This window comes from Populus alba, chromosome 10 (assembly GCF_005239225.2).
Source record: "Populus alba chromosome 10, ASM523922v2, whole genome shotgun sequence".
Classification (NCBI taxonomy): domain Eukaryota; kingdom Viridiplantae; phylum Streptophyta; class Magnoliopsida; order Malpighiales; family Salicaceae; genus Populus; species Populus alba.
In genome coordinates this window covers 17,573,192-17,591,241 of record NC_133293.1, presented here as the reverse complement: position 1 = coordinate 17,591,241, position 18,050 = coordinate 17,573,192, and the positions used below count along the sequence as shown (strand labels likewise).

The 18,050-nt window shown below is 35.6% G+C and overlaps 3 protein-coding genes across 6 annotated transcripts; 2 read left to right on the top strand and 1 right to left on the bottom strand.

Moving 5' to 3' along the window:
- Positions 1-4,303: 4,303 nt before the first annotated feature.
- On the top strand, positions 4,304-5,255 carry LOC140956031 (zinc finger BED domain-containing protein RICESLEEPER 1-like). Its single transcript, XM_073411931.1, has 2 exons — positions 4,304-4,973; positions 5,188-5,255. Exons 1-2 carry the CDS (start codon positions 4,304-4,306, stop codon positions 5,253-5,255), a joined length of 738 nt encoding a protein of 245 aa, XP_073268032.1.
- Positions 5,256-6,160: 905 nt separating this feature from the next.
- LOC118043207 (U-box domain-containing protein 1) lies at positions 6,161-8,327 on the top strand. Its single transcript, XM_035051088.1, has one exon. It carries the CDS (start codon positions 6,186-6,188, stop codon positions 8,250-8,252), a length of 2,067 nt encoding a protein of 688 aa, XP_034906979.1. The 5' UTR covers positions 6,161-6,185; the 3' UTR covers positions 8,253-8,327.
- LOC118043206 (UTP--glucose-1-phosphate uridylyltransferase 3, chloroplastic) lies at positions 8,115-17,267 on the bottom strand. Of its 4 annotated transcripts, none has more exons than XR_012170885.1 (18): positions 16,316-17,267; positions 15,519-15,699; positions 15,286-15,435; positions 14,994-15,155; positions 14,648-14,887; positions 14,220-14,386; positions 13,646-13,804; positions 13,009-13,100; positions 12,758-12,852; positions 12,082-12,159; positions 11,813-11,908; positions 11,361-11,435; positions 11,174-11,265; positions 10,933-11,095; positions 10,283-10,343; positions 9,343-9,626; positions 8,373-8,502; positions 8,115-8,241 (listed from the first exon to the last, which is right to left on the bottom strand). XR_012170885.1 is itself a non-coding variant. In XM_035051086.2 (16 exons), the coding sequence occupies exons 1-16, from the start codon at positions 17,023-17,025 to the stop codon at positions 9,514-9,516; spliced, it is 2,634 nt and encodes an 877-aa protein (XP_034906977.1). In that variant the 5' UTR covers positions 17,026-17,267; the 3' UTR covers positions 9,215-9,513. The 4 variants fall into 4 exon arrangements, 2 of the variants coding, with proteins under 2 accessions (XP_034906977.1, XP_034906978.1); XR_004686603.2 differs by having other exon boundaries at positions 8,116-8,241; positions 8,404-8,502; XM_035051086.2 differs by lacking the exons at positions 8,115-8,241; positions 8,373-8,502 and having other exon boundaries at positions 9,215-9,626.
- Positions 17,268-18,050: the final 783 nt, after the last annotated feature.

Below are 18,050 nucleotides of genomic sequence, written 5' to 3'. Positions count from 1 at the left end.
GGAACCGTGTTCTTATTAATTTTGAATTTTTTTTTTAAATTAAGTGCGGTTTGTGTTTTTTATATCGTTTTGATGTGTTGATATTAAAAATAATTTTTAAAAATAAAAAAATATTATTAGCATATATTTTCGGTATGAAAAAATTATTTGAAAACAATCAACTATTATATTACCAAATACACTCGAAGTTAAATAACACGGGCTTGAATCCTGTTGACGTGGCATCTTTAACATGACTCTACAAAATTGCAAGTGATGGACCCCGGCGAACTGATAGAGTGGTTGTCTCAAATTTATGACGATGACAATTCAAGCGACCGGAAAGTAGAATCCATTGAAAAGCATGGAAGAGCATTTAACATTGACGGTAAGTAAGTAGCACAACCTAGCCCTCATTAATTGCCACCAAGTGGGAGCATCTTTAGACAAAAGAGTCCTGCATTGGCCCTGAAATGCCATGTTGGTCGGTCAAGTTAGGGCCCCGTTCTCTTTCGCCGACCCTTTTGACATAAACTAAACTCAAGGTAGTCGGAGTATGGCGCAAATACTTCAGACAATTAAGTTTTGCTATTCAAACATTTTATCTGGATTCTCTTTTGTTTTTTTTTTTTTTATATATATAATATATATATATATATATATATTCTCAAACATTTAACGAGACTCTCAATAAAACCTCAAAGTAAATAATTCAAGTCTAGAATTATGTATTTCTTGCCGGCTCCTCTTAATATTTATGTTATTTTTATATTTTAAAAGTATTTTTAAAAAATTAAAAATATTTTATTTTTTGCTTTAAATTTTTTTTTTCAGATTATTTTAATATGTTAAGATAAAAAATAAAAAATAAAAAATATATTTTTATATATTTTTAAATAAAATAATATTATAAAAAATAACTACTATTTTATTCTCAAACATCCTTATTAGCTGCCGCCTTACTTTAATGGTATCTTCTATCTAAACTAAAATGTTATTGAGCTACACATGAACAAGACGAAGGGCCGACCCCATACAGTCAACGCGGGCTGAGAGGGCTTAGAGCTCTCAATAATCTCTGAAGCACATTGATATGGTCAATGCAAGCATCCTCCCTTAATTTTTTAAGCATTCTTTATGATTATACATTTGTTAAATATCAAGAAGTATTTGCCATAGACATTTCAGAAGTGCTCTTTTTTTTTAAATAATTTTTTTTTTTTATCTATTTTAGATTTTTTTTTTAATATATTTTTAGATAGTTTTGATGTGGTGGTATTAAAAAAAAAATTTAAAAATTAAAAAATATTATTTTTAATATATTTTATAATAAAAACACTTTTAAAAAATAATCCTTACTGATCACTAAATGGAATTTTAATTACTTGGACAGTGGGGATGCATCTATTGTCTCACATGCTATCGCCGTGCATTTTGACTTATATCAAATTTTAGACTTCTAGTAGACTAATTAATGGATTAAAAAAAAGATTAGATATGAGAAAGAAATACTGAACTAAATTAAAAACTTTAGACCTCACTCCCACAATCCAATTCACAAGCTCGAGTTCGAATTAAGGAGCACATAAATATTCATGTTTTCTACTATTTTTTTTTTTTTTGAATTTCTGAAGAACATATCAAGGTAATAAAGAGCGAAATAAAATGATTATAATAAAATCCATGTTGTGGCAGTGCACTACGGTACAAGTCACAAAAGATCAACTTGCAGTCCCAAAAAATTCCGAATTTAAGTCGCGTGTATTACCCGAAGCCTCAGAGCTAGGGGTGAGCAAAAAAACCGAAAAACCGAATAAACCGAAAAAACCGAGAAAAAAACACCCGAAAAAACCGAACCGAAAAAAAAACCCGATTAAACCGATTAAATTTTTTTCCAAAAATGTTCGGTTCGGTTCGGTATCGGTTTCAGAAACCAGAACCGGAAAAACCCGAACCGAACCGAACCGGTTCGGTTTGAGGGGTACTATAAATACAAAAAAAATCGCGTCAGTTTTTTTAACCCTAGCATCTCTACTTGATACTTCAGCCGTCCTTGTTCTTCTCCTTCTCCTGAGCCGCTCCCAGCTCCCTCAACTCACAGTCTCACAAATTCACCACAATTTCAAATTGAAATTAATCCATCTCCATCTACTGGACCACAATCAGATCAGCCCCCACCATCTTCAATTCTCCATCTCCATCCATCTCCAGCTACACAGTAAAAGGTTGAGTAGAATTTTTTTTTTTTTTTACTTTTGTTCTTATTTTAATATGTTCTCCGATTGATACGAGTCCTTCCATAAGAAAAAAATACTTGAAAACGAAATTGGACCCCCCCTTTGATTTGAATCACTCGTAGTCTCGTACCAAATGTAGATATCTCTGTAATCAAATACCAAATGGCTAGTTTGCTTTCGGTTGATATATATATATATATATATATATATATATATATATATATATATATATATATATCCTGCTATTATATATCCTGCTATTATATATATATATCCTGAGATTATATTATGTTGTAATGCTTGATATATATATGCTGTAAGTTTGTATAATTGTAATTATATATACATGCTACTATTATATAATTTATATATATATATATATATATATATATACTGAGTTTGTAATTATATAATTATATATATATATATATATATATATGCTGTGGGTGTGCGCTGCTATTATATATATATAAACTCACAGCATATATATATATATATATATATATATATATATATATATATATATATATGCTGCTATTATATAATTATATATATATATATATATATATATATGCTAAAATTGTATTATGCTGTAATGCGTGTAACATGTTTTCATTATGTAATAACAGATGGAAACTACTCAAATTCAAAATGCTTCATTCACGGGCACTACACCAACATCTACCATGTCTCCAACTTCAAAACCTAACACAGAATCAACCAATGCAGGATCCACCGTAGATACAAAAGGTAAACAACCTCAAGTTCTTGCATCTAGAAAAAGAAATGCTGATGATAAAAAAAAGTCACAAATTTGGGATCACTTTACAAAACTTGATGTTGATCCTAAAGCCCCTAGAGCTGAATGCAATTATTGTGGAAAACATTATGCATCTCATACTATTGTTAATGGCACAAGTAATATGTGGAGTCATTTAAAAGTGTGCAAGAAGTTCCCTTTTGTGGTTGATAAGAAACAAAAGGTTTTGGTATTAGAACCTAAGATAGAGAAGGATGAATTGGGAGAACAAAATGTGGGAAGTCTTAAGGCAATAGGTTATAATTATGATGAATGTAGACAAGTACTAACAAAGATGGTTATAATTGATGAGTTGCCTTTTAATTTTGTGGAGGGTCGGGGATTTAAATTGTTTGCTAGGACCATGCAACCTAGATTTGACATTCCTTCTCGTTTTACAATTATGAGAGATTGTTTGAAACTTTATGTTGAAGAGAAGGATAGATTGAGGATAGCTCTTAAGGGTCAACGATTGTGCTTGACAACAGATACATGGACATCAATCCAAAATATTAACTATATGTGTTTAACAGCTCATTGGATTGATAATGACTGGAATTTACATAAAAGAATTCTTAATTTTTGTCAAGTTTCCAATCATATGGGTGAGACAATTGGCCAAGTTATTGAGAATTGTTTGTTGGAGTGGGGGATTGATAAACTGTTGACCATTACATTAGACAATGCAAGCTCTAATAATGTGACCATTTCATATTTAAAGAATGTGATGAAAGATTGGCCAACTAATATATTGTCAAATGAGCACTTGCATGTTAGATGTTGTGCACACATTGTAAACCTCATTGTGTGTGATGGCTTGAAAGAGATTAATGTTTCAGTTGTTAAGATTCGAAATGCCATTAGGTTTTTGAGATCTTCACCTTCAAGGCATCTTACATTTAAGAAGTGGGCTGAAAAGTTGCATATAGAGTGTAAGAAATCATTGTGTTTAGATGTTGCAACTCGATGGAATTCAACTTATCTTATGCTAGAAGCTGCTGAAAAGTTTGAAAAGGTATTTATGAGGTTAGGTGAAAAAGAACCTAGGTATATGAGTTACTTTTTGGAGGTTGATTCAAAGGGGAATAAAAAAAACATAGGGCCACCTCGTTTGGAGGATTGGGAAAATGCAAGAACTTTGGTTAAGTTCTTAAAGATCTTTTATATGGTTACATTGAGATTTTCTGGCTCATTGCATGTCACATCAAATTCTTTCTTTAATGAATTGATTTACATGCATACGAACTTGTTGCAATTGTGTAAAAGTAAAGATAGTATTTTAAGTGGAATGGCGATGAATATGATGTTTAAATTTGAGAAGTATTGGGGTTGTGAAGTAAATCAGAATTTTTTGTTATATGTGGCTAATGTCTTAGATCCACGTTTGAAGTTGAAATATGTGAAATTTTGCTTTGGTGATTTGTATGATTATGACAAAGCACAATTGCTAACAAATAAGGTGAAAGATACTTTGGTGAGCTTGTATGAGTTTTATTTGAAAATTAATGAAGTGGTGGATAATAATAGGCATAAACAGGATGTTAATGCTATTGATGATGTGGAGGTAGATGTTAACACTTTGGCTCGATTCAAAAGACATTTGTTGGAGGTGGATAGTATGGAAAATAAAAATGAGGTTGAGAGGTATTTGATTGAAGGTTGTGAGGATCCTAATGATGATAAGTTAGATATTTTAGGTTGGTGGAAAAGTAATGCTTTGAAATATAAGACACTTTCAAAGGTTGCACAACATGTTCTGGCTATTCCTATATCCACAGTGGCTTCTGAATCAGCATTTAGTACAGGTGGTCGTGTACTTGATCACTTTCGAAGTTCCTTATCTCCAGCAACTGTTCAAGCACTCATTTGTTGTCAAAATTGGTTGCATCATGGATCAATTCCAACTGATATTAGAAGCTTGATAAATGATCTTGAAACCTATGAAAACCTTGAGTCAGGTAATTTATTTTAGAAACTTGCACCTTTTATTTTGTTATTTATTAATTAAATTGTTTGCAATCATCTAACATGTCTAATTTTTTATTTTGTAGAATTTAGTGGAAAGTTACATTTAGTAACGGATGATAATTAATTCAAAAGTTACTTTGATGGTAAAATACTACTTTTTTATTTTTACATATTCTAATTTATTTTATCATGTTATAATTTTAGATCTTGATTTTCAGGTTTTGATGTCAATGGTATTACGGAATCAAAGTGCAATGTTCTTGTCATCTTGATGTGCTTTTTGATTGAGATGATGTGCACACTGAAGATTTATATTTTTTGCATGAAGTATTTTATTTTTTATGATAATGTTATTTGTTGTTTTTTCTAAGCCCTTTTGAAGGCAATGCTTTGTAATTTTAATTTTAATTTGGTGTGTGTATTATTTAAACTTTGATGCATGAGGAGTCCAAACTCTAAAACATAAATATTAGAAAGACTTGCAACATATTAAACACAATATTAGCACTAATAATTTAATATAAATGAAAATTTAGTGACAAAAATATTAAATATATTATTATAGAATTTTGTAACAAAAATAGAAAATATTGACATTAATTATAAACCCATTAGAAAGCCCAAAAAGGCCTTAAAAGCCCAAAAAAACAATAATACAGGTTTTTCGGTTTTTCTGTTAAAAAAACCGAACCGAACCGAACCGAAACCATCCGGTTTGAACCAGATCCGGTTCGGCTCCGGTTTGAATTTTTAAGCTTTTTAAAATTTAATTTTGGTTAGTTTTTTAGAGAAAAACCGGACCGAACCGGAAATGCTCACCCCTACTCAGAGCTACCTTGTAAGACTTTGGACGCACATGTTTGCAAGCAAACAGCAAGGCTTGTTCAATTCAACACTTATTTTGAATATATGTATGTAAAAAAGGCGGGGAGTATCAACTAACCCGCTGAAGCCGGTGCTTCCTCCAAGTGGCAGCAGCCCAGCGAGTCCTCATTTCTCTTCCACTACCCTTCCTCTTGTCTCTTATGTTGCTTGTCCAAGAAGAAACGGTAAAAAATGTATCCAATAATCAAATATTTTCTTTGTGAAAGACAGATTTAATAATTAGAAATCAGAAAGAAGACAATTTTTCCTAGTGTAACTAAGAACTTGGACCGGATAATAACAATGACCAGAAGCGAACTCATATAGGGTAAGAGGTCATGAACGTAGTCCTCCCTCCTATCATGATCTCCTCAGGTTTTTCGCCAACTGGGTCTCTGGTGGAATCATTGATTCATATATCCAACGAAGTTGCTTCAGTGGAAAAGCTTCCTTTCGTACAATTTAGGAACATTTCAACCATGATAAGGAGGATCAAGCTTCTTTCTTCTTTGTTTGAAGATATACGAGAAACAAATAGTCCACTTCCTCCATCTTCCATCCTGTGCCTCACCGAGCTCTTTTCTGTGATCCAAAGAGTCAAGCTTTTGATTCAAGGGTGCAAGGATGGCAGCTGTCTTTGGGGTCTCATGCAGACACAGTTTTTGTCGAATCAATTCCACCTGCTAGTGAAGGAAATGGGCGGGGCACTTGATATCCTACCTTTAAGCTTGCTTAATTTAAGCGCGGATACAAGAGAGCAAGTTGAACTTCTTCACAGGCAAGCAAAGAGGGTTGACTTGCTTGTTGACCCTCGAGAACTTCAAAGAAGAGAGGAGCTTTTACAAACAATGACGAGAAACAATCAGAAGAGCAGCGGGAACAAGGGATTCGATGATTTTGTCAAATTGAAAGAAGTTTTGAGCTGCTTTGGTTTGAGAAGTCCATTGGAATATGAAGAAGAAATTAAGAAGCTTGAGGCAGAAGCAGAGAAGCAGGCAGGCACGGGAGGACTTATTGTGGTTTCCAATATAAACAATATTATCTCTCTTGTAACATATTCCAAGTCCGTGATTTTCGTTGACAGAGATAAAGAGGAGATCAAAGAAAACTTCAAGCAGCGGTCTGCATTCATGAATAGAAATCAAGATGTTTCTTCATCTTCTCAGTCAATACTTTCAGATATACCTGATGAATTCCGGTGCCCTATTTCCCTCGACTTGATGAAAGATCCTGTGATAGTTGCATCTGGACACACTTACGATCGCAATTCAATTGCTCAATGGATCAACTCGGGGCATCAAACTTGTCCTAAGAGTGGGCAAAGACTAATTCACATGGCCCTGATACCTAATTATGCACTGAAGAGTCTGGTGCATCAGTGGTGCCAAGATAACAATGTCCCGTTAATTGACGATTCATCTTCATCTTTCTCAAAATCTGAGAGTAGCAGCGGCAAGAGCAAGTTAAGTGAGAAAGCGATCGATCATATACCTGCTACAAAAGCTGCCATGAACGCTGTCAAAATGACAGCTGAATTTTTGGTCGGTAAGATAGCAATGGGGTCCCCAGAAATTCAGAGGCAGGCAACTTATGAGCTGAGATTATTGGCAAAAACTGGAATGGGTAACCGCAGGATAATTGCTGAGGCAGGAGCCATACCTTTTCTGGTGACATTACTGAGTTCCACTGATCCAAAAACTCAAGAAAATGCTGTCACTGCCATGCTTAACCTTTCCATATTGGAAAACAACAAGACATTAATAATGTCCGCCGGTTCAATTGACAGCATAATAGATGTTCTTGAATCAGGGAAAACTATGGAGGCAAGAGAAAATGCAGCAGCAACAATCTTTAGCCTGTCGATCATAAACAATTGTAAGGTGACTATTGGCACCCGTCCTAGAGCATTCTCAGCCTTGGTTGGGCTGCTGAGAGAAGGCACATCAGCTGGAAAAAAGGATGCTGCAAGTGCTCTATTCAATCTATCAGTCTATGAAGCTAACAAGGCAAGTGTTGTGGTTGCTGGGGCAGTTCCTTTGCTCGTTGAAATGTTGATGGATGACAAGGCAGGCATAACAGATGATGCCTTAGCATTGCTGGCTCTGCTTTTGGGTTGCTCTGAAGGGCTGGAGGAGATAAGAAAGAGCAAAGTTCTTGTGCCTCTTCTCATAGATCTGTTAAGGTTTGGATCCACCAAAGGGAAGGAGAACTCGATAACTCTGTTGTTGGGGTTGTGCAAAGATGGAGGAGAGGAGGTTGCAAGGCATCTGTTGATAAATCCGAGAAGTATACCTTCCCTTCAAAGCTTGTCCGCGGATGGTTCTCTAAAAGCCCGAAGAAAAGCTGATGCGCTGTTTAGATTACTGAATAGATGCTGCTCGCAATCCCATTATCCTGTTGGATAAAAAGAGAACAAGAATATACAAAAAAAGAGTGTAAATTTCTGGAAATCATATAAATTATACTGATGTTCTTTTGTTGCTGTAATTTACTATCAAAGTTTAGTTTGAAGGAACTTGTAATACATGTTTGTAAATCGTCTCTCACACGGGCTACCTTGCTCTAAAAACAACAAATAAGTAACATTTCGATGCGGATCATGCCTGACTTCAACCTCCATAGCATTCATCCTCTTGGCACTGGCTCAGTAGCAACCTGTCACCAAATCAAAAGCAGGAATACACAGCTGTTACCATTTTTAGAGTTGGTGCTTTTTGTACAAGAATATTCAAAGAAATAGCATGTTAAGTTGCTCGATTTTCAAATTGATGAACAGGAACTCATAAATCAGAGCTGCAGCATATTTAATTAAAGAAAGTTGAAATAAAAATTGGTGAAAATTAGTTCAGGCTGCTTGAACAAACGAAGGTAAACTCCGAAGATCGGTACGGGGCAGTTTCACAGTAACCAATAGTTCTTGCAAGTAAAAACGTTCCTATCCTTTCACATCAAATCTTCGCTGCTGCAATAACCTTGATCCATGCCCTAGGATTCGAGCCTATTTGACATTAAAAAATATCATTTACTATATCACGGTATCAATCACACATGAATTTCGCATTTTCAATTGAAAAGTACCACCTCAGCAGCATGCTCTCCGCCTTTAAAAAAAAAAAAAAAAAAAAAAAATTGTTTTCTCTGTCATCTACCAATAAAGCCTGCGACTCACCAACAGTAGCTGATGGTGGAATCAAATATGTTTCAATCTGGAATAGAAAAAGGGCACAACCACATTACACGATTTAAGATAAATCAAAGATTCAGCTGCAGCTGATTCGAACTCCAGAAATTACTGGAACCAATACTTGTACTCACGGAGAGCTAGGCTTATAGAATGAAAGAACAAAAAAAGTAAGAAAAGGGAAAATATCAAATATGTAGTTTATTGCTTGAGCTCTTACATTGTTTCTACACTGGATGTACATTAATTTCACACAAAGGTAAATAAAAATAAAAATATATATAGATATATAATGCACAAAAGTTACAACTTACAAGAGCTCTAGACGAGACCATGCAGGCTCTAATTCAATGTATTACAGCAAAAACGATCCTACGAGTAAATGGTTTAACTTGTGTTTAACCAGTCAAAACTACAACGGCGAGCTTTCCAGTTCATTTGTAAACCACGATTCACATTGAACCAGATCGAATGACTGTCAATATTTACGTCTCTACCAATCCCAACCGAATATGTGGGCCATGTATCTTGTAATTCCAGTGCCAGCTTCCACTATCCATTATTTTTTGTTCTAAAGGGTTGAGCTGGACTTGCAAACCTGTGTCAAACGAAAAGTAAATTGATTCTGTAATGAGATAATAGCATCCGCGCTACAAAAGCACCCGGAAGAAACTGCACATGATACAGCTTCATTAAACGCATCAATAAAGCAAGTACAAGCTGCGTTTTTAACTTAAAATTAAGGACGATAAGTTTCATTACACCTACGTGACCTAACACTTGACAAACCATAAATAATGTGCATGTCTGAGACCCGTGTACTAGAGCAGAGTGACCAAAATATCTGCATCTCTGAAGTTCCAAGTTTTTCTACAGTATGGAAGCAAATTTTGGTCCTGCTGTCCTAGTAGACTGAAATCTTTCAGCCAGATTCTTAAAACCAAGCAATCCTACAAGGACAGAAGCTGGCATCTTGTAACACAATGAAATCCTCAAGAAGTAATATGCGATGTCCATTTCCCAGTTCAAGGGGGCAATAATGCACTTTATCAATTGTCAAAGAGAATAACAGTCATGTAAAACATCAAACTGTATAAATAAACTCTTTTAATATACAAAAGCATCACATGTGTGTGTGCATGGATGCAAGCATGTGTGACTCTCAGTGTGGGTTTGAATATTCAGTGACTCGGTTTTTTAGAAGGAATACAGAGCAATTATGCAAGAGTTTTTAGGATATTGAATTCAAGGAACCTGAATCTCCTGATGTTATCTTCATTTTGTAGCCATCTGGTATTTCAAATATCTGATTTCCCTGAATCAAAGGGAAGAAAAGAAGAGAAGTGAGGCAAAGCTATAGGAAGCTTTTAATATAGAATCCTAGCACCACACAGGTCTAATGAGTTTAAAATAGAAAAGCCAGAGGACCATTAAGGAGATTCATAATAACCACTGATTCTCCAACAACCTAATTCTCTATGGCCACAATATTAGGTAAATGGATGAGAATTTGCAGTAATGCACCAATCAGTTTCCAGGTGAGTGTACTTCACAAAAAGATTTAACTAATTGATCCTCGTCATGCCATGAAATTTCCATCATCGTTCATTATGCCATTGAATAGAGTTTTTTAGACAAGGATGCTGTCCTAGGCTTCGTTGATATCTAGTACTTTTGAAAAGCTGTCCTAGAATTTGTTTATTTGAGTGTAGACCCGGCAAGCAGGCCATACCTCCTTGAAGCCTAATTTTTGGAATTTTCCTCGTATCAATTCATAGAAAAAATAAAAATAAAAATAAAAATCAGAAAGGAGCTTCTGCTGCAGGTCCTAATCAGGGATTCTCTATAAAGTACTTCACATCATAATCAAAACAATCCAATTAACCAACAGAAACAGTTCTGACCTGTACAGTAACGTTGTCAGCCTCAAATTCAGCATTCCCATGCAGAATAACCTTCAATGCCTCAAACCGTTGCACATCATGCTTCCAGTATATATTGTCTCCAAAACTCCAGTTAATCCCTTTGTTCACAACTTTGACATTTTGCAGTCTACATCTTCCACACCTAGAGAAATGGAATTAAGATCATTGAATTTCATTTCAGCATATTCAAAAATCTGGAAGAGCGCATACAAATTTTTACCTGTTCCCATACTGTAATATTGGTTCACCATTTGGATCCATCCTGGTTGAGCCCATAACATTTTCAGCAATAATGATCAAGCTTCCATCAAGCTGGAGGAGGAAAATCAGATGAGCATAAAATGTACTAGCTTGCATGCCTTTTTTCAAACTATTAATCCTTTTTTCACACTATTAATCTATGTCACCTGAACATTTCTCCATGAGAACTCTGCGACCTCAATTTGTAGCTCAGAACCCTTAGATATGGATCCTCCATTAAACTGGTAAAGCAAAAGAAATGAAACACAATCATGATTGGTTGATCAACTTTGTAACGGGGAACTAACAAAAGCCAATCAGCCACACATTCATTATGCCAGAGTGATGACTGATGAGACAGAAAGATTTATTGGCAAACAAGACATATGCAAGCAGTTACAAGAAATGTGTGGTAGCAAAGCTTTTGCACGTTGAAAAGTCCAGCAGCCACTTGGCTAGGGACATTTAACCAGATACAGAAATAAGCAAACCAAATATTAATATATGGATATAACACCAAATAGCCATCATCATATAACAAGCATCACGCACCATTCACTATGGAATAAAGAAAGAAATATACCCAGGCAAAACATGACAACAGCCACAATACGCTTACCTTTTGTCTTGTGACCTCCCAAAGTGGGCCAAGAGCAGGATGCAGAAAGATGAGAAATGGCGGTCCAGAATCAACATATTTATCATTACCTTCAATCTACAAACAGTAAAGAAGTTAAATAAATGGAAAGAAACTCTAAAAATTATTACCACAGCGCTGGCAGACGAGCATATACTCAATACCTTAAGTAAATGAAACACAATATGAAGGGCAGTTGACCTCAATTCTTAGAGACAAACTAGGGCTCTATACTATAATTAAGTGGATACCTGAGGAAGCTCTATATCACAATGTGAAAGAAGATCGTAGGCATTCCGTAAGATATCCAAGAGTGCACCATCTGGAGTCTGCATACAAGCCCAAAGTAACAGATTAACACGAGGAATATTGATCAAGTCAAGAGATTAGCAAGATGCCACAAATCAAGCTTCAAAATTTGGTATCCAAACTCAAGGAGGTAAAAAAAACACTCTTGGAAGTTTGGAGACTCACTGATATTTCCGATACATACCGGTACACAAACAGGCAGGGCTTGTAAATCAATGATTCAATTGTTGATTTATTACATCCTAATATACTCTCAACTACATAGACACTTACAGATTTAAGCCACTGATCAGTCCTCAAATGACAGAGTGGGGTCCAAGATAACCAGCTATACAAAACAAAACGTGAGCTGAGAAAATCTAGATGCTTATGGCTGTGAGATCATAAAGCAGAGACTGGTATCCACCAGAAAGTGGCTTCTCAAAGAGAAATGATTGTGCCAAGTTAGAAAACTAAATGCAATTAGTGGAACTTAAGAAGAGAAGGAACAAAAAATGATCTCAATAAATAGAGAGAGAAAGTAAATCCCTTCCATGGATTTGGAAAAAAAAAAATTCCATCATCAAATTTTTTTTCGAACTGCTGAGAACAAGTATAGTAACTAGCAGAATTTACAACCTGGTGCAAGGTATTGTCAGAATGTCTTCTTTTCCTCTTAGCAGATGAAGTCACCCTTCTTCGCTCATTATACACAATAAAGGTATCCAGCTTATCTGCACACGTGTGTTGACAGGAAGATTTTAATTACCAAAAAACATATAACTAAAATTTATATTAGAAGAACATGCATTTCACATGTCTATGTGTGTAATCCTCATAGGCACATTATATGCTACAAGGTTCAGAAAGAAAGCAAGACAATATTGTACCTTCCACACCCTTGTAACATCTGGATAAATAGGTGTTAGTGAAATTATCTGCAATATTTTGCATTGTGCATTCCAGCCGACCACCAGAGACACTGCAAGTAAAACAGCAATAAGCGAAACAGCATCCAGGGAAAAAGTTGCTCAACTGCAGGTGGGGATTAAAAAATTTCAGAAGGAAAGATGGATATCATTAAACAGACAGTACTCTCTCCTCAATATACTATCTGGAGAAACAGAGAAAACCTGGAACAAAGATAACTACAGTAGCAACGTATCAGATTTCTAAAGTATTATAAGAATACCTTTCAAGCTGAAAAAGAAAATTTATCAAGACTCATTCCTGGGATCGACAATTGATTTAAACACTCAAGTTCTGCATATAAGAATTTAAAAATCAAATCCCTCATGTGATATCTAATCACATTTAGACAATCCCCCTTGTCCCCACTTGTCCAAAAATATGTTTGTAATCCAAAATCCAAAGTCTCACTATGATGTAATTTATACAAAGCATTATGACTTATGTAGCAATCACCCTAAAACAAAATACTAGCAATCAGACTGGTATACAGAGCACAGTACATATTTGGTATAAATGGAGTACCAGCTAGAAAACATCAACGAGTGAAGTATGTACCTGTGACAGTTCCCATAATGGTCCATGTATACAATTGGCTTTTTTGTATTCAGAACCATGCCTGGCAAACTTTTTTCATTGTTACTTGATGCAACTAACTCCAGAGAAGGTAAATCCACATACAGAATGTTTGTATTGGCAGGGAACTCTGCCTGCAAACTTAACGAGAAAAACAAAGTTAAAACTAAGTTTTGGTAACAGGGATGAGCATGTTAAGAAATGAAAGAAAAAAATAACAAATTATCCAGACTGAAACACGCATCACAATACTAATTTTAAACCAAACCTCAAACATAAACAGATGCATGTCAAAGTATTAACTACATAACCACAGACCAATATTAACATTTATTTCCTTCAAGAATTCCAGCACTCAAATTGCTACCTAATCTTAAAGGGAAACTAAAAAGACATGTTTTCAAGTTTGCTATAAAGATTCTGAGCCTGCGTTAGAGAGATTCAATTAATCATCAAAATCCGTGCATAAAGACATCCATGTAGCAAATTCAAAGCACAAATAGCACACAAAGTTATTATAAAGAAAGCTAGTACTCCCAAGGAAATGATTTCATACCCGTTAGTTGAACAAGGACTGCCTGTGATTTCAAACTTATCAAACTCGGTGTATTCAATGCATGACAAGCCATAAGCCCACTGCCCATCAAGATTCTTCTTTTCAATAAGGACATTAATTCCTTCAGTAGCCCCCGAGTTACGCTTACAAGAGGCGAACCCCAGTTTCTGTTACATGTACACATTGTATAACAAGACCATGAACCCCAAAACAATGTCAAGAGAATTCATCCAAGTACTGTACATAAGCATTCTTTAATCTGAATATAGTAACTATGTGCAGATGTTCTTTTCTTTATCATTCAAGCTCCTTATTTAGATGAAATATATGGGCATGGATAAACACAAATACAAAGTATGAATATTTGCAGTGCTCTCTTATGAGAACACGAGAGAGTAACAAAATCAAATTATCAAATATGATTCCACCTTTCTGTGACGTAAGCCAATCCCTGCCAGTGCCAAAAGGGTCAAATCTGTGGCAGCAACAACATTACTGACTTGTCGCACAGTAGCACCTTTTCTATCATGATCATAAAACCACTCAAAGATGCCTTTGTCATAAGCAAGTTTCCAAATCACACCATGTCCACCGGGCTTGCATACAGGTGCAAATGGTTTTGTAACCAACCACTGCCCATCTTCAGCACTAACAGCTGGAACAAGAGGCTGTCAATTCATAAATTATGCTAGTAAGTGAACACCGCTAACTAGTGAAAAACCCGAAGAATAAGAAGAAGCAAATATTTAACATATCTTCATAACCATATAAAACCTGTTCAAAAAGTTGGAAACTGGATTGACCTCTTCCAAACCAGCTCAGTCTTTCACAAAGAGAAGTGATATGCTCATGGTTATTCTTAGCAGAACTTGTCATGATTGCTACAGGGGTAATGCACTGCTTTCCATATATCTTGAAGTACAAGAACTCTCTAGCCTGACAATGATGAAAAAATATAGATATTGTTTCAAAGAAGAAGCAGTTAACATTACAAACCACAGTTATGAGCTCAGACATAAGCTTTCTTCTTTCCGAGCATCGAAGGAATAAAGTAGAGATCTTCTACCTGGAGATCTCTGATAAGACCTTCCAATAAGGTCCGTCCACAATAAGGAAGCATGGCAGCAGGAAGGCATTCGCCAGTGTCAGGGTCAACCAAACCAAGCCGGTCAGCAGAACCACCAAGAGGATAAATTTCTCCTAGATCTGGCAAACCCTAAAAGAAAAGGATCTTGTTATTCTAGAAAAAACTGTGGCAAATCCATTGTTTTAACAGAACAATAAACTTTAGGTACTAACCTCAATTCCCCACAGAGCTGCTTGAGATGCATACTCTGTATTTTTTGAAAGGTCAAGTCCACTAGGAGCATGAATTTCCAAAAACTGGCATTCCATTGATTCTTTTATGTGCTGGGACCAATTTGTAGTCTGCTTTTTGAATGTTGACTGGAAAAGAAGTTCCAGCACCATTATCTGATATCTAAGCGAGCATTTCAATAAACAATTTCAAGTCATTTGAGACGATCAAATGAAAAAGGAAAATGTGAATAAGATTCTAGCTAAACTTCCTATATTTGAAATATCTCTAGTGCAGATTCTCATTCCTCATTGTCTACCCAAATCAGAAGCCCTGACATGAAACTTTAATAAGCCTATCCTCCACCCAATAACACGCAATACAATCATCCAGCAGGCAAAAAACTCACTCTGGAAATTTATGTAGCTGATCAAGTAATCGTTCACATTTACCTTGGTAGCTAAATGAATCCATTGCAAGCAAGTAGCCCCTAAACTCCATATTCATCAAAACCCTAAACCCCCATACGCTAAATCCCCCAATTGCCAAATTGATCAAATTCAATTACTCCTCTTCTAATTCTCCAATAGTATCTAAACCCTAAAAGAAGAGTTAAATACTCTAATCCGGTAATAATTTTAAATCACGAAACAAAACAGCGAATACCATGCAAAGGTCGTTCTTTCTCGTTCAAATACTGTATATAAAATTAAAATATCTCCATTCCAACACTGACAAAAGCAAAGCAAATTTAACAGACAAGACAGGGAAAAAAAAAATTTTAAGGAGAGAGACTTACCCAATGACACCTCCAATACAATCATAAAACTCCTCGACCTCGCCTAAACTCTTCAGCAACTTCTTCAAGTCCTTGATCTCCTCATCATTCAAATTCACCCCATAATTAATCCTCTCTAATCCTTTGTTACCATTATCACTCAAATCAAATCCCTCAATAATCTCCACTAAATTATAAAGCGCGCTCTTAACGGAAGTTCTAACAGACCCCACCGCTTCACTCTCAACTAACTCGAATCCCTCCAAACTAACCACGTGCTCTTGACCAGCAGCGACCAAACACTTGAGCAAAAACAACTCACGAGAGGTTAAATTAATTGAATCCAGAAACCTAGAAACTCCTCCAATTTTGAAAAACCGTTTGACGTGTGAATCGTCGTTTAGTACCGAGTGTTTGCCGTTTAATGTTTTGGAGTGAGCGAGCTTTGAACGGAGAGATTGGAGTCGAGAGATTTCTTGGTGGAAATTGAAAGAGTCAGGTGCAGGTGGCGCGTACTCAACAGGCGCAATGGAAACTCGCGTGGTCAGGGGCTTGGACGGAGAGGAAGAGAGTGAGAGTAGAGGAGGAGGAAGAGAAGGTCTCTTGAAGGGGAGAGATTTGTTGAAAAGACTAATAGAGTTGAAAGAGAAGAGAAAATCATTTCTGTTTTTGTTGTTATAACGAAGAAGTATGTCAGTGGATGATGAAGTTGCGGCATTTGTTTTAGCCATAGCTAACAGCAAGAGAAAAGACGGAGTGTGTGTGTGTGTGTGTGTGAGAGAGAGAGGGGGGGGGGAGGAAGAAGAGGGGATGAAGGGAAAAGGGGAAGTTACTCTATAACATTGGAGGAGGATATTTTATTTATATTATCATCATGTTTGTGTTTAAAAGGGACGGAGGGAAGGATAAGACGAGATGCTGGGAGGATATACCGAGGGGAGAGAGGGAAGGAGGGAGAATTTTCTTCACATCTTTGTGCGTATGATTTTGGAGTTTTGGATTGGCTGGCTGTATTTTGTTGGATGGGAACCCGTCCATGATCCATCCATGGCCTCTCCTTTCTCTCGTGGGGGTGTTCGGCTCTCTTGTCTAACGTGCGTGGATGGACGAAGGAACAATTTTGATTTGGGCTCCATACTTTCATGGGAGATGACTCAGAGGAGCCCAAATTGATCCATTTTTATTGGTCTGGGCTCAAATGAGTCGGGCTTGATTTGTATTTTGTAAGATGGTCCGGACTTTCTGCTCCACAAACTTTATTCATAAAAATAATAATCGCCTTGATTTCTGTAGTTTTTATTTTATTTTCATGGTTTGAAAGTGGAATGGCGGTCGATGCTTGTTTACACTATTTCTCATGGGTCGATTTTAAATATGCAATGGCATGCCCACAGTTATTGCTCAATTGTTGTTGCACTTGATCCTAATGTTCAAAGGCGTTGTCAAGGTTGCTTATTTTGAATCTTAAAATCCCATGGACATGATTTATAATCAGGCTAAAAATATATTTGTTAGTAAGGTGATGATTACTTTAAAAAAAACATTGTGTGAAAATATATTAAAATAATTTTTTTTAATTTTTTTTAATATCAAATATATTAAAATGATTAAAAAAATAATTCTAAACAAAAAAAAATCAAATTTTTGTTGAATAACATTTAAAATGCGTGATAATGGTTGTTGTTTTAAAAAAAAAATTGAAAATATATTAAAATAATATTTTTAATTTTTTTTTAATATCAACACATTCAAAATA

Bases quoted from the DNA above. Each gene is read 5' to 3' on its own strand.
- LOC140956031 (XM_073411931.1), top strand. From the start codon at position 4,304: ATGGCGATGAATATGATGTTTAAATTTGAGAAGTATTGGGGTTGTGAA. The intron at 4,974-5,187 runs GTAATTTATTTT...TTATAATTTTAG, and splicing joins CTATGAAAACCTTGAGTCAG to ATCTTGATTTTCAGGTTTTG.
- LOC118043207 (XM_035051088.1), top strand. From the start codon at position 6,186: ATGAACGTAGTCCTCCCTCCTATCATGATCTCCTCAGGTTTTTCGCCA.
- LOC118043206 (XM_035051086.2), bottom strand. From the start codon at position 17,025: ATGGCTAAAACAAATGCCGCAACTTCATCATCCACTGACATACTTCTT. The intron at 15,156-15,285 runs GTAGAAGATCTC...CATCATTGTCAG, and splicing joins GTCTTATCAGAGATCTCCAG to GCTAGAGAGTTCTTGTACTT. The intron at 10,344-10,932 runs GTCAGAACTGTT...CCTTTGATTCAG, and splicing joins CTGACAACGTTACTGTACAG to GGAAATCAGATATTTGAAAT.